The 27762-nt window shown below is 46.5% G+C and overlaps 2 protein-coding genes across 3 annotated transcripts; one reads left to right on the top strand and one right to left on the bottom strand.

The window, feature by feature from the left end:
* The first annotated feature begins 2432 nt into the window (after nucleotides 1-2432).
* Nucleotides 2433-12644, top strand: HSBP1L1 (heat shock factor binding protein 1 like 1). Its single transcript, XM_047086398.1, has 4 exons — nucleotides 2433-2509; nucleotides 3488-3554; nucleotides 4546-4640; nucleotides 12554-12644. The coding sequence occupies exons 1-4, from the start codon at nucleotides 2459-2461 to the stop codon at nucleotides 12572-12574; spliced, it is 234 nt and encodes a 77-aa protein (XP_046942354.1). The 5' UTR covers nucleotides 2433-2458; the 3' UTR covers nucleotides 12575-12644.
* Nucleotides 12645-13837: 1193 nt separating this feature from the next.
* TXNL4A (thioredoxin like 4A) lies at nucleotides 13838-26460 on the bottom strand. Of its 2 annotated transcripts, none has more exons than XM_047086333.1 (4): nucleotides 26411-26460; nucleotides 25968-26140; nucleotides 17199-17302; nucleotides 13838-14222 (listed from the first exon to the last, which is right to left on the bottom strand). In XM_047086333.1, exons 2-4 carry the CDS (start codon nucleotides 26118-26120, stop codon nucleotides 14051-14053), a joined length of 429 nt encoding a protein of 142 aa, XP_046942289.1. In that variant the 5' UTR covers nucleotides 26121-26140; nucleotides 26411-26460; the 3' UTR covers nucleotides 13838-14050. The 2 variants fall into 2 exon arrangements, with proteins under 2 accessions (XP_046942289.1, XP_046942291.1); XM_047086335.1 differs by lacking the exon at nucleotides 26411-26460 and adding an exon at nucleotides 23463-23532 and having other exon boundaries at nucleotides 25968-26057.
* Nucleotides 26461-27762: the final 1302 nt, after the last annotated feature.

The following is a 27762-nucleotide window of genomic DNA, read 5'->3' as shown; positions in this document are numbered from 1 at the left end:
CCATGCTTTAAAAAAGCTACTAAGTTTATTTATTTTGAGAGACAGAGAGAGAGAGAGAGAGAACGCGCACACCCGTGTTTAAGTGGGGGAAGGGGCAGAGAGAGGGAGAGGGAGAGAATCCCTGCTGGGGACCCTCAGCATCGCAGAGCCAGACGTGGCTCCAACCCACAAACTGTGAGGTCACGACCTGAGCCGAAGCATTTAACCGACTGAGCCACAGGCACCCTTAAAAAGGTATTTTAACAGCTTTATTGAGACATAATTCACATACCACAAATCTGCCCCTTAAAGCATACAATTCAATGATTTTTACTTTATTCACAGGGTCGTGCACCCATCATCATAACCTAATTTTTGACTATTTTGCCCCCCCAAAGAAACCCCTAACTATTGAGCAGTCTCTCCCCATGCCCTTCCTCCCACAACACCCAGCAACCACCACTCTGCTTTCCTCCTCTATGGATTCGCCAATTCTGGACGTTTCACGTAACTGGAAGCCAGTCACAATATGTGGAGTTTTGTGACTGGCTTCCCTCTCTTAGCATGAAGTTCCCAAGTTCACCCACGTCATAGCGCCCCTCAGTGCTTCCTTCCTTCCTTATGGCTGAGTAACGTTCCACCGGATGGATGGACCACATTTTCTTTGTGCATTCGTCTATTGGTGGCCTCCTGGGCTGTTTCCACCCCTTAGCTATTGTTACCGGTGCTGCCGTGAACATCTGTGTCGCGTGTATGCTGTCACTTCTCTCGTGTCTATGCCTGGAGGTAGAACTAAGGCTATATGGCGACTTTATGTGTAGCTTTCCGTGGAGTTGCCGGAAGGTTCTCCATGCTGGCTGGGCCACGTTACATCCCACCAGCAGTGTGTAAGAGCTCTAACTTTGCCGCACCCTTGCCAACACTCTCATTGTCTGTCTTTTGCTTCTAGCCATCATAGTGGGTGTGAGGTAGGATCTCATTGCGGTTTTGGTGTGCATTCTCCTGATGAGGCTGGGCCCTGGGACACGGGGGTGACCCAGACAGACACAGCCCCGCCCCACAGAGCTCTGAGCCCAGAAGGGTACAGACACATAGCCAAAACAGGTACCTGCTAAAAACAGGGTCCTGGGCGTCACCATGAAGTGACCCACGAGCCACAATCCAGACAGGCCTGAAGGGTGCCAGGAGAGAAATGGGTTATGAGACCTTCCTTCCGGGGCTTCAGTAAAATCAGAACAGGGACACAAGTGTTGGCGGTGTGCCAGGACTTGGTCATGTCCTTAGGTTTAAAGTTGGCCGTAGAAATGGCGGGGATTTAAAGAGCTGGCTGGCTGGTGGGCCCAGGACGGGGGTGCACAAGAGGCCACGTGCAGGCTGCAGCTAAGTCACCCAGGGTCTCCGTGATCTCACTAGAGAAGTGACCACACTGCATAAAAACGGAGGAAACCTAAAGGCAGGAGGCAGGACAATGGGTGCCAGGGGCTGGGGAGGGGCTGTGCAGGTGCGTGCTGGTGACACAACGTGAGGTGCTCCCTGCCCCTGCACCCTGCACATGGTTATGGGCTAAGATGATAAATGTCAGGGGCGCCTGGGGGGCTCAGTTGGTGAAGCGTCAGACTCTTGATTTCAGCTCAGGTCATGATCTCACGGGTTTTGTGGGTTTGGCCCCTCGTGGGGCTCTGTTGACAGAGGGGAGTCTGCTGGGGATTCTCTCTCTTCCCCTCCCCTGCTCGCACTCTCTCTCTCAAAGTAAAAAATTAAAAGACGGTAAATTTTATACTGTGTATACTTTGTCATAATAGTAAAAAGATGATGCTCACTCTCTAGCTACCCTCTTCCGTCTCTGACGCAACGAAAACAAAGCAAACCAGTCCTGCGCAGGGGAAGCCGTCAAACTGGACGAGCTACCTTTTCCCTGCACGGGGTCTCCCCTCCCTCCCTCCCCCGGGGGTGGGGGCTGACTGCCGGGCTGGAGCGGCCACCTCCCCAAGCCCTCACCTCCCCGGGCCTCCTCCCAGGACCTGACGCCGGTACCCAGGGTGCCCGGCGCGGACAGCCACGCCCTGCTCAGGGATTCCCTTCTGGGCCCTTTTCCAGCGTCCGGGGGTCAGGAGTACGAACATCCAGGCTCTTCCAGTATTTGCCTCCGAAGCCCGAGCATCTCTGCAGCCGCCGCCGTCATCGCTGCCGGGATCTGTGTGGGTGAGGTGCGGCCCATCCGCCACAGCCACCTTCCCCCCCCCCCCGCCACCCCCCCACCCACCTGGACCACCTGCCCCCCCCTCCCCACGACCCACCTGGGCCACCTGCCCCCCCCCTCCCCTCGACCCACCTGGGCCACCTGCCCCCACCCCGACCCACCTGGACCACCTGCCCCCCTCCCCCCCACGACCCACCTGGACCACCTGCCCCCCTCCCCCCCACGACCCACCTGGACCACCGGGACGCCGACCCACCTGGACCACCCGGATCACCCGACATGGACGCGCGGGGCCCCAAAGCCCCGGGCGGGGACGCGCTGCGGGACGCGGTGAGTGGGCCCCCCCTCCCCTCTTCCGCGTCCCTCCTCACCCTCCTCACCGTCTGGGCGCCGCACCTCCTCCCGGACTGTGCGTCCCCCACCCCCCATGGGGCGCAAACCCTTCGCGCCCCACCCCTTCCCGCTTCCGGTTCGCCGGGAGGAGCTCCCGGAGCAGGAGCGCCAGGTTGCGGGTCAGGAAGCGACTTCAAACGCTAGTCTGTCTTCTTGAAAAGAATTTGTTAGACGTTATACATTCTTGAGGCTACATTTTCTTGACAAAAGTGAAACAGAAACACCAAACCCTCTGAAGGGAAACTGCACCCGATAGAGGCCGCAGCACCTTCATACGCACGTGCGGGTTGCACACTGATACCCGTCTCTGTATTCTCATCTCCAAAATGGGGACAGAGACAGGTGCGGGGAGGCAATTATCCCTGGTTCCAGATTTCACTTGGTAAGCCACAAGGAGGCAATATGCAAACGTCACCAACAATACCGATACTCGCGTATGGCCTGGTCAACAAATCCTGCCATCCCACCCCAGCTGGTTAACTACCCCAGAGTGCAGGGGAGACGTGAGGCCCACGTGTGCTCCGGATGGCTGGTTCAGCTCTACTTAGGAATTCTTTGAGGGACTCAAGGTTATTAAGGCATTCTCCTATACTTTCTCTCCGACATTTGATAGTTTCAGTGCTTACATGCAGGTGTATGATGATTTGGAGTTAATTTTGGGGTATGGTGTGAAGTACCTCTGCTTATTTAGTTAGTTATGTGTTTGGCTATCTCATTGTCCCAGCACTGTTTTCAAAAGATTTTCCTTCGCCTTTGAATAGAAAGCTCTGGGCACCTTGTCCAAAATCTAACTAATTAACTAACTAACTAACTAACTAACTATATATTTATATGGAGGTTCTATTCCATGATGCTAAAATGCCCTACATCAAGAGTAAATATTTATTCAATTGTCTTATGGTTCATTTTTTTCAGGCAGAAAACCTATTTCAGGAACTTCAAGAACATTTTCAAGCTCTAACTGCAACTCTGAACCTCAGAAATATCCTTTCTATCTTATAACAAATACTATAATGCTTTTGAACTGTAATATTATCAAGGAATATCTTTTGTCTGCTATTAGTGGATAATTGTTGACCTACGATGTCCTGGTGTTTACATTGTGCCTTTCCATGATATCCTGGTGTATTAACTACCACCCACAGGTCATTACTTCCTGCTTGGCCAGCCATCAGGGCATTTTGTATGAGAGCAATACGATACAAGGACGCAATGCACGATACTACCCAGTGGGGCTTTCTGAGCCTACAGACTACTAAATCTGAGTAGTCTGCTGAATAACATCTATGCACTTCCACGGAATCAGAAATTTGCAAACATCACATGGAGTGTCTCCAACCGAGGATACTATATATGGCTCTCCTGACCTTTGTTTTGTTTTGTTTTGCAACTTCAGCAGCCGTTTTAAGACATGAATTCAAACAGAATTAGAGTAAAATGTTTGTTTCCAGTTTGAGCAAATCCAGATAAGCTGTAATATCGGTCCTAAGACTTAGAGCGCTAGAGCTCACTTTACTAATTGAATTCGTTCCATAGAAATTGTTTAAAAAAGGGGCGCCTGGGTGGCTCAGTCGGTTCAGCATCCGCTTGAGGCTCAGGTCATGATCTCACGTCTGTAGGTTCAAGCCCCCTGTGGGGCTCTGTGCTGACAGCTCGGAGCCTGGAGCCTGCTTCGGATTCTGTATCTCCCTCTCTCTCTTTCAAAAATAAACATTTTAAAAAATTAAAAAAGAAAAAAGAACTGAGCTTACAATTCAGAGGTTAAAGACACACTCCAAAAACCTCAGGGGAATAGTTAATTTGCACTGACCTTAAGGTATTAGTACGCGTAGTCTTTGAATCCCTCGTTTTAAGTGTTGCACTGCCAGGGCATTTTATCAATAGGCTTGATGAGTAGCTGCAATCTGAAGGATCTCTCAGGACTTTCTGGCTGGTGCTCTGTACCCTGTGTAAAATTCTCCTTAACATTGTACTGGAAGAAATGGGAAATCGCATTGAAGATTTACAGAAGAATGTGAATGACTTAATGGTGCAAGCTGGGATTGAAAATTCTATTAAAGAACAAATGGTAAGGCCATTATTAGGAAACTAAATATGTTTGTCTTTTGCATATCTTTTGATTGCTTTCATCTTGAAAAATACAATCCCGTATTTGTTCACTGTGGGGACTATTGCCTCTGTACTTCATGGAAAATCTTCAGGAATAATAAGACATTTACAAATGCTCTTTTCTAAATAGACTAAGAGAAACACTCCTTGTCATAGTTCCTTAAAAAGTGTACAGTTTATTTATTTAAAAAAAATTTTTTAATGTTTATCTATTCTTGAGAGATAGAGACAGAGCACAAGCAGGGGACGGGCAAAGAAAGACACAGAACCTGAAGCAGGCTCCAGGCTCGGAGCCATCAGCACAGAGCCCAACGCAGGGCTCGAACCCACAGACTGCAAGATCATGACCTGAGCCGAAGTCAGACACCCAACTGACTGAGTCACCCAGGCGCCCCAAAAAGTGTACAGTTTATTTATTTATTTTTTAATTTTTTTTTTAACGTTTATTTATTTTTGAGACAGAGAGAGACAGAGCATGAATGGGGGAGGGTCAGAGAGAGGGAGACACAGAATCGGAAACAGGCTCCAGGCTCCGAGCTGTCAGCATAGAGCCCGACGCGGGGCTCGAACTCACAGACCGTGAGATCGTGACCTGAGCCGAAGTCGGCCGCTCAACCGACTGAGCCACCCAGGCGCCCCAAAAGTGTACAGTTTAAATGACAAGCTCTACTATTTAAAAAATGGATGTTATTAAAGTGCTTTTCACAACCACCCCTCAAATTAGTCTTCTATCAAAACACAAATCATGATGAATTGGAGACTGGGGATTATAACGTGGTTTCTGTTTCAGACAATATATTTATATAACCATTTGAAGAAGACATACGGGCATTAAGCCCTCAACCCGTTTCTCAGTGGTTCATGGGCCGTCCATCCTGGCCTCCCACAATGCAAACCTTTCCAGTGGAATGTTGCATTTAATCTTGAAGATCCGAGTAAATGCTTGGCTTCAGGTCTCAGACTGGATCTGTATACATGTGCTATATGTGGAGGTTCACAACTTCATTAAGATACTTATGTCTATTTTATTCTGATAGATAAGAATAATAGATTATTCTCATTGAACGATTAGGTGTCTTTGTTTCCCTTGTTTTACTGTCTCTTTTATAATTATCCTAAGTCAGCTGGCAAATGATCCCCACTTAATCCTGCTAAATCAGGGCCAGTTCACCTATCAGCGACTTACAAATACCCACATCTCGTATCCTGGTAACAAAGGTAATCGTAACCTGCGTCCTGCTGCCACCATAAAACGCTGCAGAGGACGCTCTGTCTCTGAGGTGAAGACATAGCTTCAATCAGGCTCCCTCGACGGGGCCCACCAGTCCTGAGGCGGGGCGAGCAAGCCCTCCCCCGCCCCCCTGCAGGGCTGACTGAGTGAGAAGAGGAGAGCCTCAGGGCAGGAAGCCCTGTGCCCAGAAGAGATCTGGCACACTGCAGGCATGGGATGGCAGCCAGGTGACCAGGTCCCTGCCCTCCATCACTCAGATCTAGCTGCTGTTTTAAATTTGGTCGAAACCACTAAATATTAGGCATCAAGTTAAGTGATCAAGTAGGTGTGGAAACCTCACTACGTGATGTGCACGCAGCCTGAGAGAAGGTCAGACCTCCAAGTGTGTTTAAAAGTGGTACTGCCTTCTAAATGAAAAGACCTAAACAAACTGAGATGTTTGCACAAATCTGTACTTGTTGGTTGTGCTTGGTCGCACTAGGTCAGGGTTAACACAGGGCTGGCTTGTGCTGTAAATCTCAGGGGATTGTGCACACCCCTCAAACCTGTGTTCCAGTTGTGGGGAACCCAAGATGTTAAAAACTACTGTTCTATATTCCGATAGATCTGGTACTTTGTCGGTCTCCCCATTAAATGACGTTGTAACACCTTTCCCGCAATTACTTAGGCACAGGTAGGCGGTGAGTGTGTGGGTGGAGGGAGCAGGGCGCTTCCCTCTGGGGTACTGTGTGCTCAGTCACCGCGGTGGAATACTGATGCAGGAGTCACGTTTCGGTAAGAGAACGTGCCGTTTATTCACCTGCAGTTGTGAACCCATACTGACTCCATCCGTCAAACATGAAAAATTTGTGGTTTTCTATACACTCAATTTTTCCTATCCACAAAATGTTTTAATAATTAAGGGAAATCGGGGCACCTGGGTGGCTCAGTCAGTTGAGCCCCTGACTTCGGCTCAGATCATGATCTCACAGTTTGAGCCCCATGCGGGTCTCTGTGCTGACAGCTCAGAGCCTGGAGCCTGCTTCGGATTCTGTGTCTCCCTCTCTCTCTGCCTCTCCCCTACTTGTGCTCTCTCTGTCTCTCTCTCTGTTTCTCTCTCTCAAAAATAAATAAACATTAAAATTTTTTTTTAAATTACAGGAAATTAAGGTATTTTACTGAAAGCTTTGGATTCCAGGTTATTTAACTGTGCATTAATTGGTATATAAATCAACCATTACCTCTTTCAAATTTTTTCTTACAGACCTGAAGACTTGAAAATATGATAAAGTCAAAGTTGTACTTTTTGAATGACAATTTGCATAGTATGTGTTCTGGTTTTTACTATTTAACTTAAAAATTCATTTTAATGAAGTGAAAGATTAAAAGAACAATGCAATAAGAACATAGTTTAGAAGGTGATTAACCACTTGACCCAGATGGTTCTAAAATGGCAGAACATCTTTCAACGCATACCTAGTATTTACAAGTCATGGGAGGGAAGCTTAAGCTATATCAGGTCAGCTCTTTTTCCTGAATTAAGTTCTAGATAGATCTTTTTAAAAAATCATAAGCTGTTTTGTGATTGAGATTTCTTTTTCAATACCTGCATTCCAACTCAGCTTTTCCAGTCATATGGTTCTCTGCCTAGTCCAAACACATTCTGATAGCAATGTTCTCCAAACCAAACAAAACCCAGGAAAACAGCCCGCCTCGTCCCAGGTCACCCTTGCCCACTCTGCTCCTAAGGAGGTGGTCACCAAGAAGAAGCACAAAGATCACAGTTCAGCTTATTCTGTAGGTTATATAGAGACGTTTTCAAATAATTATCCAATTTGCCTCTCTGAGCCAAAGTAAAGCAGAACAGGGTCGGTAATAGGCTCTCATTGTAAAAATAACACGATTCCTGCATATGAGATAGATTTTATTCTTCATACAAAAGTCAAAACCACCCATAATTCTACAATTTAAATTGAATTAGCCACTTAAACATTTTTCTGTACATACAATTCTATATATGGTTGATGATGTTGTTTATAATCTCATATCCTGTTCTCTTCATATCATAAACATTTTTCCATCTGAAAATTTCACACGCTTCTTATATTTTTTTTTATGGCTGACTACTATTCTATCATATGGATGTAATAATTTAACCATTTCCTTGACTGTTCCTTGGACATTGACGGTATTTCCCACCATCTTGCTACTATAAATAATGCTGTAAGGAACACTGTTACCATGAATTCTCTGCATGTTTCATTAGGGTCAGAAGTGTGACTGAAGACCGAGTACATTAGTCAAATGCATTTAAGAAATGAAGCATCATTTTATACTCCCAACAGTGGTGTATGTCTTTCCTTTTTTAATCCAAAGTTTTAAAATGGCATCATTTATATTCAGTATTCTGGGGCGCCTGGGTGGCTGTCGGTTAAGCGTCCGACTTCAGCTCAGGTCATGATCTCACGGTTCGTGGGTTTGAGCCCCACGTCGGGCTCTGTGCTGACAGCTCAGAGCCTGGAGCCCATTTCAGATTCTATGTCTCCTTCTCTCTCTGCCCCTCCCCACTCGCGCTCTGTCTCCCTCTGTCTCAAAAATAAATAAACATTTAAAAAAAAATTTTAATTGAGTATTCTTGGGGACTTAAAATCATGATAGTTCTATTGGATTATGTGAAAAATCTCAAAGCATTTTAGCTGCTATTATAATTTTAGCAGAAACTAAAGTATATATTTGAAGTAAACCAAACAGATTTGAGTCCTCATTAATAACATAGATCACAATTCAAAATCCAGGATTTTTAAGAGATTAAAGTAGGTAGAAAAGAAAACTTCTGTTAGTTATTAACTAAATAAAAACACTAGGGGCACCTGACTGGCTCAGTTGGTGAAGCGTGTGACTCTTGACCTCGAGGTCGTGAGTTCAAGCTCTACATTGGGCATGGAGCCTACTTAAAAAATAAAATAAAAACAGTAATACTGTCCAAAAAATACTAACTTCTTTGTGGATCCTCTTTAACAGTCTGACATTAAACATCTCAATGATTCATTCAAACCTTTAGAGAGATTATTTGACATTTTAGAAAATCATACCTGTTTCAACATGTTCCTAACATTTTTATAAAGGATTGCTATTCTTCAGCACCCTGTTACATATATTTAAAAGAAATCAAATGCTTCCATAAGGAGAAAGGGGGACGTAGCACATGGGTTTACACGTGCTTAACCATGCTTATTCCAATCTAAACTTGATTGATACGGAACTTTAGTAGCAAGCAGTTTATTCATAGAATACTTAAGTGAAATGTTGCGAATTCAGTATCAAATGCTATATTCATATACTTGCAATTTAAAACTCATTTAACATAAAATTTTTGAACTTATGAGAACACCAAGCTTAATAACAAAGGGCTAACTTTGTAAGGCAGCATTTCTGGATGCAATTGTCTGAAGGTTTAATTCTCACATTTAATTTCCTTTTTGTTTTTTAAAGTTTATTTACTTATTTTTGAGAGAGAGAAAGCACAAGTGGGGGAGGGGCAGAGAGGGAGGAAGAGAGACAATCCCAAGCAGGCTCTCTGCTGTCAGCACTGAGGTGGATTCAGGGCTCAAACACACAAACCATGTGATCATGACCTGACCCAAAGTCAGAAGCTGAACTCACCGAGCCACCCAGGCGCCCCTAATTTCCTTTCTTTACAACTATGGTCTCTTGCCTGACCTATCACCATAGACTTTTTTAAAATATATTTTTAAAATTTTTATTTATTTTTGAGAGATAGAGCAGAGTCGGGGAGGGGCAGAGAGAGGGAAACACAGAATCTGAAGCAGGCTCCAGGCTCTGAGCTGTCAGCACAGAGCCGGATGCGGGGCCTGAACCCACGAACTGTGAGATCATGACCTGAGCTGAAGTTGGACGCTTAACCGACTGAGCTACCCAGGCGCCCCTAAATATTTTTTAAAATGTTTATATTTGAGAGAGAGCACAGAAGGGGGGGAGACAGAGGGACTCAGAGGATCTGAAAAAGGCTCTGTCTCTCTCAAAAATAAACAGACATTAAAAAAAATTAAAAAAAAAGAAAAGAAACCTGGTGAGGCCACGAACACATCCTATATTTTAACTGAGCAGCTTGAGAAACGACATTTAGGGTGCAGATTTTAGAAATATCAGTGGTGTGGTTTTAGAGTAGTTGTAGCTTTGATTTTGTCAGTGCTCTGAGCAACTCCTCTCTCCTCTGCATAGGATCAGAAGTTAGAAAAAGGCAGTCTAGGGACCCGCACGTAACAATCTACCGCAAACACACAAGGTTGCCGGTTGTTTTAATGTTTCGGATCTTTGTTTGGAATGTCTGAGGACTGTATGTAAATGACATCATACCATAGTATCCTGCGCCCAGCTTCTCCAGTCAGTAGTTTCAAATTCATCTATGTTGATGTGTGTAGCTCTACTTGAGTCACTAACTGCTGTGTAATAGCCTTCTGAATTGTTTCGCACTGGACTAATACTGTTTCCAAATTATACTGCAATAAACACTCTTGCGTATCTCCTCTGTGTCAGTTTCCCTGGGGTACTTGATTACTTACTGGGTCCCTGAATATATTCTGTACCTTCTAGGCTTGTTGCCTCTGTGTCAGCTGCCACGACTAATTCCTGGACTTTGCACAAAAGCCATCCTGGGGAGGATGGGAAACAGAAATCATTCAGATTCAGAGAACCAAGGGTACTGGTATACTTTCTGCACTAGCTAATTTCTTTTTTTTTTTAATTTTTTTTTTCAACGTTTATTTATTTTTGGGACAGAGAGAGACAGAGCATGAACGGGGGAGGGGCAGCGAGAGAAGGAGACACAGAATTGGAAACAGGCTCCAGGCTCCGAGCCATCAGCTCAGAGCCTGACGCGGGGCTCGAACTCACGGACCGCGAGATCGTGACCTGGCTGAAGTCGGACGCTTAACCGACTGCGCCACACAGGCGCCCCTGCACTAGCTAATTTCAACTTGAATAAAACAACCTGGTGCAGTGATGAGGCACGTTTCGGTAGCCATGCAGATCTAGGTTTGAATTCACGCCCTGTGTAAGGAGTTGTAACTTTGGGCAACCTAAGCTTTAATTTCCTTCTGTACAAACTATCCACCTCGCAGGTGGTTGGCAAATGGTTTGCAAATCACTTAGTTCTGGGCAAGGTAAACAGTAGGTACATAATGATAAGATATAAACTTGGAATGAAGAGGCCAAACTATTATAAATTCAACTATATTGCAGTCACAAAGCACTTCCAGTGAAAAAGATAGTTATTAAAGTCAAATGTGAATGAACTTATTACAACTTATAAATACAAGTTTACAGCAAGTACAGAGTAAGTTTACAAATGTGGAGTGTAATTTTTTTGCTTATTTTTTTGTTAATAGCAATAAAGCTTTATCAATAAGACATAATTCACATGTTATGCAATTCACCCAGTCAACACACACACTTCATTGGTTTTGGTATATTCACAGATGTGTACAAACATCACAGTTTTAGAACGCTTTCATCATCTCAAGAAGAAACCCCATTCCCATTAGCTACCACCGCACCCCCTCCCCTCCTCCTAGTCTCAAGCAACCACTAATCTACTCTCTGTCCCTACGCCTAGTCTGGATATTTCCTATGAATGGAATCACACAATACGTAGCATCTAGCCTCTTTCCCTTACCCTGACGTTTTCAGGGTTCACCATGTTGTAGCCCACATCAGTAGTTTACTTGTGACCAACTAATACTCCATTGCATGGCTGTGCCATATTTTGTCTATCCATTCTTCAGTTGATGGCCACACAAGTTGTTTCCCCATTTTGGCGATCATGAATAACGCTGCCACCAATGTTCTGTCCAAGGTCCTGTGTGGACATACGTGTTCGTTCTCTTGGGCATATAGGCAAGACTGATATTTCTGGGTCAAATGGTAATTCCCGATTTTATTGGGGAACTGTCAAACTGGTTTCCAAAGTGGCTGCAGCGTTCCACCTCTCCACCAGCAGTGCACGAGGGCTCCAACGCCTCCATGTCCTTGACCTTGAATCTACTCGTCCTTGACCACACATGTAGTAATCTGACCCTTTGAATCTACTCACAGCCATCCTAGTGGGCGTGAAGTGGCATCTCCTGGCTTTGATTTGCATTTCCTTGATGAGTAATGACAGCGAGCTCTTCCTAGGATTGTTGGCTGTTCTATCTTGGATACACGTCCGAAGTAGAATACTGTCTATTATGTCAGGTACTTGGGGTCGTGCTGATGTTCCCAATAGCCCCTCGTTTGATATGGGATCATACACCCTATTCTGCAAATGGGCAAGTTTAGGCTGGAGGAATGAAGCTGAGGATTTGCATTTGAGTTTTTTTTTTTTTAATTTTTTTTTTCAACGTTTATTTATTTTTGGGACAGAGAAAGACAGAGCATGAACGGGGGAGGGGCAGAGAGAGAGGGAGACACAGAATCGGAAACAGGCTCCAGGCTCTGAGCCATCAGCCCAGAGCCTGACGCGGGGCTCGAACTCCCGGACCGCGAGATCGTGACCTGGCTGAAGTCGGACGCTTAACCGACTGCGCCACCCAGGCGCCCCTGCATTTGAGTTTTAAATCCATTTAAAGCACACCTCCTTTGTACTTGTGTTCCAACCACAGTCAATCTGGTCACAGCAGTGAGGGCCCAGCAGGCACCATCCAAAGACACTATTCCAAGACATGGGACAGCAGACACTACCACCCCCACACTCCAGAGACAACGAACGGAGCTCCAGGAGGCCACTTGCCACGGTAAGCGGCAGAGCCTGGCGGTGAAACCAGACAGGGCTGCAGGGTGTGGCCCTGGCTCCCCACAAGATGTTCCTGGGAAGATCCTAACCACCCACCCATCAACATGCTGCTGGGGTGAGAGACACTCAACACTGTGATAAGGAAACCAGCTGCATGTACTGAAGAGCTGTGGTTTCTACAGAAAATACAGCCTGCTTAAGTTCGTTAGATACGATGTTTGGAGGAATAAGAAACGACTTCTTGGGGCGCCTGGGTGGCTCAGTCGGTTGGGCGTCCGACTTCGGCTCAGGTCATGATCTCACGATCCGTGAGTTCAAGCCCCGCGTCGGGCTCTGTGCTGACCGCTCACAGCCTGGAGCCCGTTTCAGATTTTGTGTCTCCCTCTCTCTCTGCCCCTCCCCTGTTCATGCTCTGTCTCTCTCTGTCTCAAAAATAAAAATGTTAAAAAAAAAATTAAAAAAAAAAAGAAACGACTTCTTACTCTTTATATTTAAAAGGAAAATAAGACTCATTATTTTATTGCACTGCTTTTATAGCCAGAAGACTAAAAAATACTTTTTCCCCCAAGTGTCTATTCTTTCTGAACTCAAGCCTTTGGATTCTGTTGTGGGTTGAATTGTGACCCCCATAAATTCCTATGAGTTCTACCCCCAGTACAATGTGCCCTTAGTTGCAGATGGGGTCATCACAGGTGTAATTAGTTAAGATGAGGTCATGCTGTGGAAGGGTGGCCCTCATCCAATGACCAGTGTCCCTGTAAGAAGGGGAAATCTGGACACAGACCCGCACACAGGAAGGAGGCCCCGTGAAGATCCGGGTGAAGCGTCAAGCCAAAGATTGCCAGAAACTACAGAATCTGGGGGAGGGGCAGGGAACAGATTCTCCATCACAGCCCCAAAGACCCCAGCCCGAGCACGCCTGGATCTGGAGTCCTAGCCGGCAGGATGTGCGAGCCCACTCACTTCCGTTGTCACCCCGCCTGCGTACTTTGTTACAGCAGGCTTCAGAGACGCCCACGGCCAGGCGTATAAAACACGGCGGCCCCATGGGACATGCGCCCGAATTCCACTCCGAATGGTAAAGATTACGATTAATTTCTGACTACCGAGATCAGTGATCTGTATGTCAAGTTTCTCAAGAAAGAAGCAATCGTGGCTTTCCATCACTGCGTATTTTATTTATCTCAGCTAGGTATTTACAGATATTTGCTAATATAAAAATACAATGGCCCGGCAGCCGGAAAGTTGAGGCCATGCAACCCTTACTTCTTCGTGTCCAAATGCTCTAAGGCTTTAAATAGTTCAAGGTATTTCCACATGAAAAGGACTCCACAACATTTATATGCACAGAGAATGGGCTGAGAGCTCAGTATCTGTATTTTGTGGAGTAGTCCTTTGGAGACACCACCAGGCCCCGACCCTTCCGGGCGCCTCGGTACACGGTCTCGATTATGTCTATCATTTCCTGCTTGTCTTCCATGGCCCAGTTGATCTTGTTGTTGTTCCCAGTACCCAGGTCAATCATGATGTGCTTGTTCCTGCAAAGAGGAAACAGGGGGGTCAATGCTCACAAAAAGCCTTCTAAAAAAGAGTTCCATGAAGAGGCCTTCTGTTTGGCACCTTTACAAACTCTCGTTAAACATCATTTAAGAGAAGAACACACAGTCAAGAGGATCCACCATGATTCAGGAGAAGATGAAAACAACCTAAATGCTATTTAAAAACACACAGCTTGCGTGGGGAGCAAGCTCTTTCTGTACTCTTCTCTGTCTCCTTAGGACAAATACCCTACAGGGTAGTCGAAAGCTCAAAGGACACAGTTTTTGTCACTTGGACCCAGAGGGTTGTACTAATTTACTCAGGAAACACAATGGATGAGCTTTCATGGTGCTCTTGTGAGCACCTAGTGTACATTTCATTAAAAATCCTACTAACTGTGAAATTAATAATGTTTTGGATTTTTATGATTAGAGACATAGACAATTCTTTACAAATGTATTTCTTAAGAGGCTACTTTTAACAATGATTTTTATGCGCACTTTATAGAAGATAGTAACCCTGGTTGTCCCTGATGCACTAATTTTTCCAGGTTTGCTGAAGGCTGATTAGTTTTCATTACTTTAACTTCTCACTTCCCTAAGAATGAAGTGCTCCATCCACCCTGCAGTCTTTGGTCTGGCCACCTTTTAACCAGAGTGAGCCTCCAAAAGGCAAATCCGACGTTCCTTTTCTGCCACAAAATTTCACTTCTAGGATAACATTCCACATCCTCACTCTGGCCCAGGAATCTGGGGGTCTGGACCCTGCCCCTCCCCCTCCCTGGCGGGGGGGATCTGGGTGTCTGGACCCTTCCCTCCCGCCCCCGCCCCCACCCCCACCCCCACCAGTCTCCCACCATCACCCACCAGCCACTCCGTGTCCTCTCGGGCTCCCAAACATAGCATGAAGCTCGTGCCGTGTGCCCATCCCCCAGAAGGCTGGAGCTCATCCCAAACCTACCTCAGCTGCCACTTAGCTCCCGCCACCCTGACTCAGTATTTGTGTGCCTATAAATACCCGCCCTCTGGCACCTGTTTCCCTCTGCTAATTTACTCAGCTGTTCCCAACCTACGAAGTTCCCTGATGGCAGGATCCGCGTCCCAGCACTAGACCACAAAACCTGGCAGGACTCAGTATATATACATTTAGTGAAAACATTAACTGAAGTGCCACCACGCCTCGTCTTAGAACTCTGGGTGGCAGAAAGAGACGTTCTGTCTTCTCTGGTGCAGCCTCCGTCCTAAAACACCCATGTGCACAGACGGCGGGGGGCTTCTTTTTTTCAGCCTCACTCCCACCTGAAGGGCTAGGGGAGAATTTCGAAGAGCACGACAGAAAAGGCCTAGACTGCCTCCAAGAGCCCGTGAGAAGAAACACGGACTTGGAGAGCACAGCTGGTGCCGGCTCCAAAGGAAGGGAGGACCTCGCGTTGCTGGGGGTGGAGGAAAGGGACCCCGCTACTTGGCAGGACATCGCGATGGGATCCTGCGGTTCTGTGGGAAGGACTTGCAATGACTGATGCCCTCGGATATTCAACTGAAGGAAAGCCAAGCAAAGTCTTGAAGGTGCTGTCTGGTTTCTCCCTGGTGCTCACAGCAAAACGAGAGAGACAACCTAGTGTGAGAATTGCGAACAAAGACTCAATTCTCAGCCTCTCCAGATGGCAGAAGGTGCTGAAATCCAGAAACGGCCGCAGAATGGGGGGTACAGGGAAAAGGAAGCCACACGACCTACTGCTGAAGCCCAGGAAAGCCCTAAAGGCCAAAACGTTCAGTCACAAGAGAGGGAGGTGTGCCTCACGGATCTTCCCCGATGCCCAGGCCAGGGACTCGGCTGCAAGGGACAGAGGGTACAGCGAAAGGAGGTGACAGAACCCAATGTGCTGCTGGCTGAAGGAGGCTGGAAAATGGCCCAGCTGCGAATGCCTTTCATGAAAAAGGGAGGAAAATCCAGGCAAGCACCCTCCCAGGGCTGGGGCGTCGGCCCCCTTCCTCCTCACGTCCCCTTGGGAAACCAGACCTGTTTCCTATGCTGTCCCACACTGTGTGCTGGGAGAGCTGGGGCCACCGACAAGTGGTGTCCAGGAGCCTAAGAAGCCTTGGCCATACCTGATTTTGCATATGAGAAGGATGTGAGTTTTCGGAGCCAGAGGGCAGACTGGTAGGCAAAATCCTACATTAAACCCTGTGAATTTCCTGCCCGATCCCCTGGGACTGTGATATGATGGGGCATAAAGACTCTGACAGATGTCCCAAAAGTTTCTGATCGATTGACTTTAAAATAAGGAGATAATCCTGGATTATCTGGATGAGTCTATTCCAATCACAGCCCTTAAAAGCAGAACAGGAAATCGCAGAGACTGTGCAGACTTCAAAGGCGGAAGGGCCTCCAGGAGCAGGGAGGGGTCCCAGCGTACAGCCAGCAAGGAGTCAGAGACCTCGGACCCGTGAGCACCAGGAACTGCATTCAGCCAACAACCCAAGTGAGCCAAGTGGCTTCTTCCCAGGCTGACGGTCCAGGTGAGGGCCCAGCCCCTGATTCTGACTTGGTGAGACCCTGAGCGGGAACCCACTGAGCCTGCCCAAACCTTGACACAGCACTGAGCTCATAAGTGGTGCTGTGTTAGCTACTCAACTTGTGCTCATTTGTTACACAGACTATAAAGCTAATCCACACCCTATACCATCCACGCAAACATTCCTTGCCAGCCAGGGAGCTCTACTTTCGGAGCATGGTCTGAGGCTTAACACTGCTATTTACCAACTTCTGTATTAACAATAAACAGTAAGAAATTTTGACCAAACATCAAATGGTGATTCCTTTCTAAATTAAATCTCCACGACAGAACTTTTTTAAAATTCACGATGTTACTTGACTTTACTACCTAAATACCATCAAATATAAAGATCTCCTGATTACGTCAAACTTCCAGACCAACAATATTCAACTGAAATGACAAGTTTAAGAGAACATACCTGAAGAAAAACATGACGGTGCATGGATCGTATAACTCATACATTTTGTTGAAGTCAGGCACTTCTGTAATATCCACAAGATAGATAACTGCAAAATTTTTCACCTAGGAGAGATTGAAACAACCCTGTACAGTAACACACCATTTTTTTATTCTACAAAAGCACGTTAAAAACAAACACGAGAATTTGTACATAAGCGGACAATTTTCAAACCAAGTCCCCAACATTCTTTCCCAGCAGAGCTAGTACACAGGGAGATGATTCAGCACGTTCGGGCTCCTGACAACTGGCTGCTTACACCTCACTTTACCATTTCACAACAGCAAGTGATGAGAGTCCCACAGAAAACGTCCACAGGTACGTTATTCATGCTGATCTAGTAATAACCTATCTCAACTTTTCCAGATTTGTACTTCTACAAATACTTAATTGCACACAGGAAACCACTATTTTAAAACCCACTGCTAGAATCTGCTGCACACCTGCCTTTTTGATTCAGGGGTGCACACATGCAGATACTAAGACTACTACTCCAAATAATACTATACACAACAAATTTTCTTTCATTTTTTTCTCTAATTGCAGATTCATCATAGCAGATTTAGAAAACTCAGAAAACTGTAAATAAGACAGAATCACCTCCAGTCCCAACCACCAGAATTGCTACAAATGTATTTTTTTTTTAATGTTTATTATTGAGAGAGAGTGTGTGTGTGCAAGTGGGGGACCGGCAGAGAGAGGCAGACAGAAATCTGAAGCAGGCTCCAGGCTCTGAGCTGTCAGCACAAAGCCCAATGTGGGGTGTGAACCCACGAACCATGCGATTATGACCTGAGTTAAGTCAGACACTCAATGCACTGAGCCACCCAGGCGCCCTGCTACAAATATATTTTTGGTAAACTCTTTCCCATTTTTTCTGGCATACACACACACACATATATATCTGTTTATACTGTTTTAACAAAATGTGATCATTCCATGCCACAGTGTTTTATATCTTGCTTTAATTATGAGCATTCTCTTATACAAATTACATACTTTCCCAAAGCACAATTTTCAGGGCTACATAATACTTCATCAAACAGCTATGTCATTAGTTTATCATTCTTCCATTATTTTCTGATTTTTCCTGAAAATAAATAATACAGATTTTTCATTAGTACCAATTATTCACCTGTGAACATTCTTACCTTTAAATCTATGTACATATGTCATTATTTCCAAAGAACAAATTCCCAAAATAGAATCTCTCCAACAAAAGACATGACATTTTAATGGCCCCTATAGGGGCGCCTGGGTGGCTCAGTTGGTTGAGGGTCCGACTCTTGCTTTCAGCTCAGGTCATGAGCTCATGGTTCATGTGTTTAGGGTGACAGCGTGGAGCCTGCTTCGGATTCATTCTCTCTCTCTCTCTCTCTCTCTCTCTCTCTCTCTCTCTCAAAATAAACAGTGCAAGACGGCGCAGGGCTGAGGTCTGACCAACAGAAGGCATTAAATATGGACATGTCCCACAAAGAGCCTGGCTGCGAAAGGAGGGAAGTTACTGAGGGACCCAGGCATGGAGCTGGGGCCCCTCCTGGCCACCCCCCAATTCCCTCTTTCCTGGTGACAGAGACAAGGCAGCTGTGGAATCGAGTGTGCCACACACCGCGTGTCCAGATGGCCTCTGTGGCAAGTGTTCTTTTCATACTGCCGCGGCCCTCAGACAGCAGGGCCGGAGCACAGCACACGCCTCTGCAGAGCTTTCCGGCAAAAGGGACCCTGTGCATCCGTAGGTGCTGCCTACCCCTACGTTTCGCTCTATCATTATTGCGTTATTACTTTCCATGTAATACAACAGAGCTATCACAACTTACACTGACAGATGTTAACCTCACAGTAAAACCAAACAAACACGTCCACTTGTCCCCTAAAGCGTAAACTGCCAATGCAGTGAGAGCCCAAGATGCCTTTCGGATTCAATGTGAATTATTTAGCCAGTTGGCTCCAGTTCCTAGAACCTCCACATCTCCCAAGTTAAAGCAGAAACTGACACAAGAAACCACGTCCTCTTAAAGTGATCAAAATATACCACCTGTTTTATACATGAAGATATTCAATTACCCAAACTCAACGATATGATCTTCACTATAAACGTTGGTTTTTACAGCGAGACTTTGAGAGCAGGCCCTACTTCCCTTTGCCTTCAATGAGGAGGAAGAAAACGGTAGCTCGTTCAGAAGTAAAACAACTAACGACAGCACAGTACTTCATTCTTCTCTTCCCCTCTATGTACAGTACACTATGGTTCTCCAGATAAATCTAAGGCTTCCCGAGGGCTAGGAACCACGTCTGTTCTCTTTACTGATGTGTCCTCAGAGCCAAGCAGTACCTGACTCATACACGGGACCAGTAAATGCTTATCGAGTGAAATTTGAACAATAAGCTTGTATTCTGAAATACAAGAAACACATTAATGTCATTAAAAATGTGTTTTTGGACAGTGTGAGCTTAATCACGTAACGCTGAGTTCAAACAGACCTGCCCTCAGGGTTGGTGGGGTGCCACTTCTGTCTGACGGGAGGCTCTCAAGCTCCTGCAGCTCAAACACCGGCAGAAAGCAAGGGGCTGCTCACCCATCTGGGCGGCCAGATGAGAACCGCACGCGGCACCAAGGGGCCTTCCTAGAAACCTGTGCAACCTACCCAGTCTTTCCCCTGGAAAAGCTACCATTTATCCAAGCTGCTTCTAATGCGGGTTACATGAATTGTCGTGATGCTTTCCACATGGTCTGAACGTTTCACACCGACTGACGAGCCTACAGTTAACTAAAACTCTGTGTATGTTTTATAAAAGTCAAATGAAGCTAGGAGTCTACTGTATTTTCTCCATTTAAAAAAATGTTCAGGGGCGCCTGGGTGGCTCAGTCGGTTAAGCGTCCGACTTCAGCTCAGGTCACGATCTCACGGTCCGTGGGTTAGAGCCCCGCGTCGGGTTCTGGGCTGATGGCTCAGAGCCTGGAGCCTGCTTCGGATTCTGTGTCTCCCTCTCTCTCTGCCCCTCCCCCGTTCATGCTCTGTCTCTCTCTGTCTCAAAAATAAATAAAACATTAAAAAAAAATTTTTTTTTTAAATGTTCATTTTGGGGTGTCTGGGTGCTTCAGCAGGTTAAGTGTCCGACTTTGGCTCAGGTGGTGGTCTTGAGGTTTGTGGGTTGGAGACCCGCGTCGGGCCCTATGCTCTCAGCACTGAGCCTGCTTCAGATCCTCTGTCTCCCTCTCTCTCTGCTCCTCCCTCACTCCCACTCTCTCAAAAATAAAATACACATAAACAAATAATGTTCATTTTGAAAATATAGAAATGGAATGGAAAAACCACTACTGGGGCGCCTGGGTGGCTCAGTCGGTTGGACGTCCGACTTTGGCTCAGGTCATGATCTTGCGGTCTGTGGGTTCGAGCCCCGCGTCGGGCTCTGTGCTGACAGCTCAGAGCCTGGAGCCCGCTTTGGATTCTGTGTCTCCCTCTCTCTTTCTGCCCCTCCCCTGCCCACACCCTGTCTCTCTCCCTCTCAAAAATAAATAAACATTAAAAAAATTAAAAAAAAAAAAGAAAAAAAAGAGAAACTACTACTATGTGTCCAGCCCCGTATTCTTAAGCAAACTCTACCCCAAATGTGGGCCTTGAACTCATAACCCTGAGATCAACAGTTGCATCCTCTTCGCACTGAGCCAGCCAGATGCCCTTAAGTTATACAACTTGTTTAAAAAACACTGGGCTGGAGCACATGGCTGGCTCAGTCAGAACAGCGTGCAACTCTTAATCTTGAGGGTGGGAGTTCAGGCCCATGTGGGGTATACAGGCTACCTAAAAGGAAAAAAAACCCAAAACTTAAAAATATAGGACCGTCAAATAAAATCAATAGTATGGGTGTCTTAAAGCAAAAAGTGTTTCCGTTTCCCCAGACCCACAAGCTCACTTGTGAGGAAATCATATACATTCTGCTTTCTCCAGCTGACGTCATTAACTGATGCCCATGTTATTGAAGAAGCTCTTAGAAGATAACTTCTAACAGCCACATAACATTCCATCCCGTGAACAGGATATTCCCAGTTTAAATCCCAACCGTCTGTTTCTGAGCCTGGACAAACTACGTGCCAGCACCTACCTCTGGGAGCCATCGTGAGGACCACAGAACAGGTCTGTTTCCCACCTGGCAACAGGATGCGTCTCAGGGTTCAAACGCTAGAGCTCACGGTCATCACCATGTTCTCCTATCATGAGACACTGCTGTTGTTTCCAGGTATGACAGAAGTTATAGCAAAGGTCTTGTGGAGCATAAAACTTCATCTATTGAAGACGCGGGGTTACTGGGCATAAGGTATGACTATTCTCAAGGCTTTTTATACGATGCCAAACTGCCTCCTGCAAGGAGATCCGTTCTACAGGTACCTCAATATTAACTTTCACCTTTTTAGCTCTGCTATATCTAAGAAACGATAGCACACTATTTTAATGTGTGTGTCTCTGAAGTTTCCTTAACCATGAGAATTTCCTCTTTTTTAGGTTCCTTGCCTCTCTACCCACAGGATTTATTTATTTATTTCATTTTCTAGGAGTCACCTTTTTAAATGGCACTTTAAACTTATTCGCCTAAGTCTACTATGTCTAAAATAGTATTTTGCCTGCTATATTTGCAGTAATTTTAATTGGCTGTTCGACAGTATCTTTTAAGAACCAACGACTCTATGTACAAATTTCATTTCTATTATCAAGTTGTTTCTTAACGTAGATATTCTTTTGATTGTCTACAACAGTAACTATGATTTCCAACCCGACTGCCTACACGTTTTATAAGCACCCCTCCTTCTTCGTCACCAAGTCGCTGATTAAACTGTTCGGTAGTCCTTCTACAAGCCGCTCAATTTGCCTCCAAAAAGTAACTCCTGCACATCACTGAGACTGAGGCTGGCACATGACCCCAACCACCACTCCACCCTCTTGTATGGGACTCCTCCTCTGGCTAAGAACCCACCTAAAATGCTGGAAAAAATCTTATGGGCTGCCAACTGGCACTATGTATTTTATTTATAACTCAATTTTTAGATAATTCATGTCAAAGCCATCAAAAAACTGCACGATAACTTTATTTTCCCCCACTACTATTTGCCTGATTAGCTCAACAATAACTCTCGAAAACTCTGCGATGTGAGTGGTAACGATACTAACAACAGTGGCTAAGAATTATGGAACATACTGCTTACTATGAGACAAGAAGTGTTCTGGAAGTCTTTTATATTAATTCTATCCTCATGACTGCCCTCTGGGTTAGGCACTACCATCCCTTTCCCACAGATGAGTAAAATGAGGCACACAGACAAGTTATTTAAGGTCATACGGGTAGTAAGCAGCAGAAACAAGCTTGGTCTCTACCCTTACTGCCCCTCATAGCTTGCTCCTAGCTGCAAGACTGTTATTTCCAGAAACACAAACCCAGAGCAAACATACACATTTTGTTGGCTCTTATGAGAACATCAACTTCCAGTAGAGTTCAACTTACTTTATGCGAGGTTTAAGAATGATCCCCCTAAGGGTGCCTGGGGGGCTCAGTCGGTTGAGCGGCTGACTTTGGCTCGGGTCATGATCTCGTGGTTCGTGGGTTCGAGCCCCGCGTCGGGCTCTGTGCTGCCAGCTCAGAGCCTGGAGCCTGCTTCAGATTCTCTGTCTCCCTTGCTCTCTGCCCCTCCCCCGCTCATGCTCTCTCTCAAAAATAAACATTAAAAAAAAATGCTCTTCTCTAAAGTCATTTCTAAAATGTTCCATACATATATTTGTCTTATATACAATTTAATGAGAATGCATGCTCATGAGTCAATGATATCATTGAAGTTTTGCATATTTTAAACTACTTATTTGGGCTTTTAACACACAAAAATTAAATGTCCCGTTTATTCTTCCCCATTATAGGATTTCGGTAACAGCGAGCTGTCACAAACTTCCTACAAAACGGCAAGACAGCTCAAGACAGCTCAGAGATACACCAGTCTCTCTTTGAAGCTGTGTATAAAATCAGCTGTTAATCAGGAAGCTTTGCTATTACCACTCCAGCAAGCTCCAGACATCTGTCAAATCGTTCAGCACATCTCTTAACGTCTTCACAGCAGCTCCAGACTACTCCAGCATGAGGTGGGGTCGGGAGGTCGGCAACGTCAAAGCATCAAGTCAACACACTACATTCCAGGAGAACGATCTAATCAAGTCCAGCCTAAACGGCGCAACTTTTACTCACTTTAAAACAGCTGGGGTATCCAAACAGGGCTCGTAACAAGATGAGGAAGATCCCCCACTATCTGCCATTTCTGCAGAGGGAGATTTTTAAATAGAGAGTTAAGTTGTTCTTTATACTAAGACTTTAAATTTCAAATATTCCTGTTGAGATTCCCCAAAAAGGGCTTCCAGAATTATAAACTCATATTTTGCCTTTATACCAAGAAAAAAATAAAACAATAATCTTGTGATGCATTTCAAGTTTGCATTTTTAATAACTATACTACAACATTATATTAAAAGTTTATTAGGACAGAAATACAAATTTTGGGACAAAACAAAAAATACCTTAAAAAAAAACAAAGAAAAATACTCAAAATGAGCCTAATTAAGCCATTCTTATCAACAGGTTCAATACCAGGAAGAGGACGTCCACCAGCGACAGTGATTCCGTCTGTAACTGACAGAAACGGATGAGAAAAGAACAGCTCTGGTAAAAGTCCCTAAAAACTTACATTCACACACAAAATCTGTCTCTTAGCTAAAAGCATTTTGCTCGGTTTTGCTCAGATATGAGAAGCCAAACGAGCCTCACATCTCTAATTACCGTACCCTCGCACTGAGGGCGGCGAGAGCTGGACGTCGCCTGGTGTTCACACGGTCGCCTGCAACACAGAATTCGGGGCACACACCCGAAGTTATTTCAAAGTCATCAGAGCGACACTTTGCTTCTCAGAAAAGTGCCCTTAGGCAATTCTCGACTCAACTGGCTAGTATCTGCCCCTGACCACCATAGCCTAAGCGAGGCGTGACCCCCTGGCACCACCTCATTTATGCCCTCTGACCCCAAATGGGAGGACCCCCAGCGTCAGAAAACTGCCGCTCTCCTGAGTTCCCCAGGCACCTCCTCAAGCTCCTTGGGGAAGAGGAGGGGAATGACTGCTAATCACAGCACCCATATTCTGATCCTGGCCTCTGTTGAGGGGTTTTTGAAAGTCACATCAGAATTCCCAGGGGAGCTGGGCCTGTTTCTGGACCTCACCCCAGATCAAAAGAATCAGAATATCTGAGATGCACTTGGGGAAGTATCCCAAGTGACACTTATGATGACTGACACACACGAATGGTCCCTAACGTCCCCAATGCCATCACCCCATCTCACTTTGCCTCTCTTACCAAATAGGAAACAGTAAAAATTAGCAATAGAAGATCAGATAGTTTTTTTTTAATGTTTATTTATTTTTGAGAGAGAGAGAAAGACAGAGTGTGAGTGGGGGAGGGGCAGAGAGAGAGGGAGACACAGAATCCGAAGCAGCTCCAGGCTCTGAGCTGTCAGCACAGAGCCCAACGCGGGGCTCGAACCCACAGACCGCAAGATCATGACCTGAGCCAAAGTCAGCCGCTCAAACCACTGAACCACCCAGGTGCCCCCAGATAGTCGTTTTTGTTTTTTTTTTTTAAGTAAACTATACCCAATTGTGAGCTCGAACTAATGACCCCAAGATCAAGAGTTGCATGCTCTACTGAGCCAGCCAGGCGTTCTGAAGGTCAGATAGTTTTTCCTTTCCTAAATACAAAATACATCCTCACATCTTTGCTATCTACTAAAAGGTGCTGTTTTAACCCCTTATCCCTAAGAAAAGATGGCTTCAACGCTTCCATTACTTTTACTCTCAGTTGGCAGTTGGCGGGGAGCCCCACGATGGGCTCTGTGCTGACAGCTCAGAGCCTGGAACTGCTTCGGATTCTGTCTCCCTCTCTCTCTGCTCCTCCCCCGCTCACACTCGGTCTCTCTCTCTCTCTCTCTCTCTCTCTCTCTCAAAAATAAACATACATTTAAAAAAAATCGCCATGCGGAAATTTAGAAAAGCGCTCAGCCCCCCGTTATACAATAGTGCCAATGACTGCACTTCTGTTATCAAGCAAGACTGACTAGCCAGGGGACTAACACTAAACATCAGGAAAACTAGTACCACAAAGCACAATTCTATTCTCTCCTAACATCTCCAGCAAATGAATCACTCTAAGCTATAAATCAAGTAACTTACAAAGAGCATCTTGGAGTAAAGGGGAAAAAAGACTAGAAGAAAACCAGATTAACATGAAAGTTCTGCTTTACGAGTACAATAAACAAGGTAGCAAAAATGGACAACCCTTTAAACTAAACTATTTAAGTAAACTCGATCGTTCTTGCCAAAACCTGTAGGCGTTTGTTCATGGCACTATAGAGAAGGAATCATGAATCATTTTTAAAATTTGAAAATCTGCGGAAACTTCTCCCAGAAAAACCACAGGACCTATCCTGTATAGTTTCAGGACCACAGCCTCCCACCACAAGGTAAGAATCCGTGTGCTAATCTAGCGAATGTGCTGCATGCACTCCAGGAATAAAGGCACGAGGAAGGAACACTGGACGGATTCTAACCTCACTTTTAAATTCTACCGCCAAACAGACAAGCAAAAGCAATGCCGGTGAAATGAGCAAGCTGATCACGGAACGCAACACGAAGCGGCGGAGCTGCGTTACCTTTTCGGCTATACTGTACAGGACCTCGTCCATCTTCATGCAAGTGGGGTCCCAGTCGTGTCCAAACCGGATGACGACCACCCGGTCTTCCTCCGAAAGGATGGCCTGGTCCACCTGCCAGCCGTTGTGCAAGTGCGGGAGCATGTACGACATCTTCAGGGCCGCTCGGGTACCTGCGGGACAGGAATTCCACGCACCCGCTCCTTCCCGCCAGACCGCACTGCCGGCAGGGGGGCCACGCGTCGCCCCCGCCCTCACCCCTCGGTCCCGCCGCGGGGAGGGCGCAAGGGCCAGCACGAGACCCTCGGAAGGGGGCCTGGACCGAGGGGACGCCCGGCGGGCCACTGCCCGGGAGCGGGGCCCCGAGGGGGTCTCCCCCCACCTCAGTTCCCCACCCCCTGCCTCCCCGGACCCCCGTCCACTCCCGCTCCAACCGCACGCACCTCTGACACCTAGAGAGTCCCGCGCTGCGGTCCTTCCGGGCGTGGACCCGCGCCGGACAGTGCGTGCGCGCCGACGTGAGCGTGCGCGTGCCCGCCGACGTGCGGCGCGCGTCCGGCGCAGCTGGGCGCGACGTCCGGAGCCGGGGGGGGGGGGGGGCTGGAGTCTGCGCGCTGGCGGTGCGCGGGCGGGTAGGTGGTCTCTGCGTGGGCCGCGCGAGCGGGGTTTTCCCGGGGAGCCGCCGCGGTCGAGAGGAGCCCGTCTTTACCAGACCTGCTGTCGGTCCCAGTCGGGCCCGTCAGAGACCCAACTTCACCGCGCCGCCACGGTGACCCCGGGGGTGGGAGGGGGCCGACCGGACCAATGAGAAGGGTTCGGGTCTGGACGGAGAGGACGCCCGCTACGCTGAGGGGGGGGGGGGGGCAGGGGGGACTGAACTGAGGATCCCCGTGACTGCGGGGGAGGGACTGGACAGAGAGGACCACTTGACCTGAGGTGTGGGAATGGGAGCTGGACTGAGGACCCCCGTGACTCGGGAGGGGGAACGGGGTGGACAGAGATGACCCCCGTGACTGGGGGTTGGAGGACCGCTGGACACAGAGGATGACATCGGGAGAAAGGCTTGTCCTGTTCATTCCCACACCAGGTCCCCAAATTAATCAGGGCGATCCTGCTTTCTGGACATAAATGCAGTTGATTGAGGTGTGAAACCGATGTGTTCAGAAGAGCACTCCCCGTGGAGGGTCAGATCCTTCAGTGAGATAGAGCCAACGTGGAAGTTACCCTTCCGACCGCACCACCTGAGCTGAGCTTGTAGCTCGGCGTCACTAAGCCCCTTCCTGTTGTGGTGCAATATCCACCTCCAGATAACAATTCTTTGTTAACAAATTCTGCTGCAATCTCATTTGCATGCTACAAGATTTCATTCATTCAAGTTAAGGTGGTTTTTCTCCAGAGTTGTGGAACCTTGAGGCCTGGGTGGCTCAGCCGGTGGAACGTGGAACCTGGAACCTTGGACTCTTGATTTTGGCTTAGGTCATGACCCCAGATCATGGGATTCAGCCCTGTGTGGGGGCTCCCTGCTGAGTATGGAGCCTGCTTGGGATTCTCATTCTCTGTCTCTCTCTCAAAAAAATAAAAAAGTGTGGGACCAACATTATGATCTATTTTTAGAACTTTTTCATCATCCTGAAAAAAATCTTGTACCCATTTGGCATCATTGCCATTTCCCTCATGACCACTAACCTGTTTCCATCTCTGCAGATTTGCCTATTCTAGACATCTCAAGGGATCAAATGGAAATGTATGTAGTCTTTAATTAAAAAAAATTTTTTAATGTTTGTTTTTGAGAGGG

This window comes from Lynx rufus, unplaced genomic scaffold, assembly GCF_022079265.1.
Source record: "Lynx rufus isolate CCGP_SWC_20201006 ecotype Redwood Valley unplaced genomic scaffold, mLynRuf1.p SCAF_20, whole genome shotgun sequence".
NCBI lineage: Eukaryota > Metazoa > Chordata > Mammalia > Carnivora > Felidae > Lynx > Lynx rufus.
Note: the sequence above shows the minus strand (reverse complement) of the source record. Positions and strands in the feature narration are given on the sequence as shown.

Bases quoted from the DNA above. Each gene is read 5' to 3' on its own strand.
- HSBP1L1 (XM_047086398.1), top strand. From the start codon at position 2,459: ATGGACGCGCGGGGCCCCAAAGCCCCGGGCGGGGACGCGCTGCGGGAC. The intron at 3,555-4,545 runs ATATCCTTTCTA...TTAACATTGTAC, and splicing joins TGCAACTCTGAACCTCAGAA to TGGAAGAAATGGGAAATCGC. The intron at 4,641-12,553 runs GTAAGGCCATTA...TTCCAACCACAG, and splicing joins ATTCTATTAAAGAACAAATG to TCAATCTGGTCACAGCAGTG.
- TXNL4A (XM_047086333.1), bottom strand. From the start codon at position 26,120: ATGTCGTACATGCTCCCGCACTTGCACAACGGCTGGCAGGTGGACCAG. The intron at 17,303-25,967 runs GTAACGCAGCTC...AATCTCTCCTAG, and splicing joins TGTACAGTATAGCCGAAAAG to GTGAAAAATTTTGCAGTTAT. The intron at 14,223-17,198 runs GTATGTTCTCTT...TCCTCTTTGCAG, and splicing joins ACCGTCATGTTTTTCTTCAG to GAACAAGCACATCATGATTG.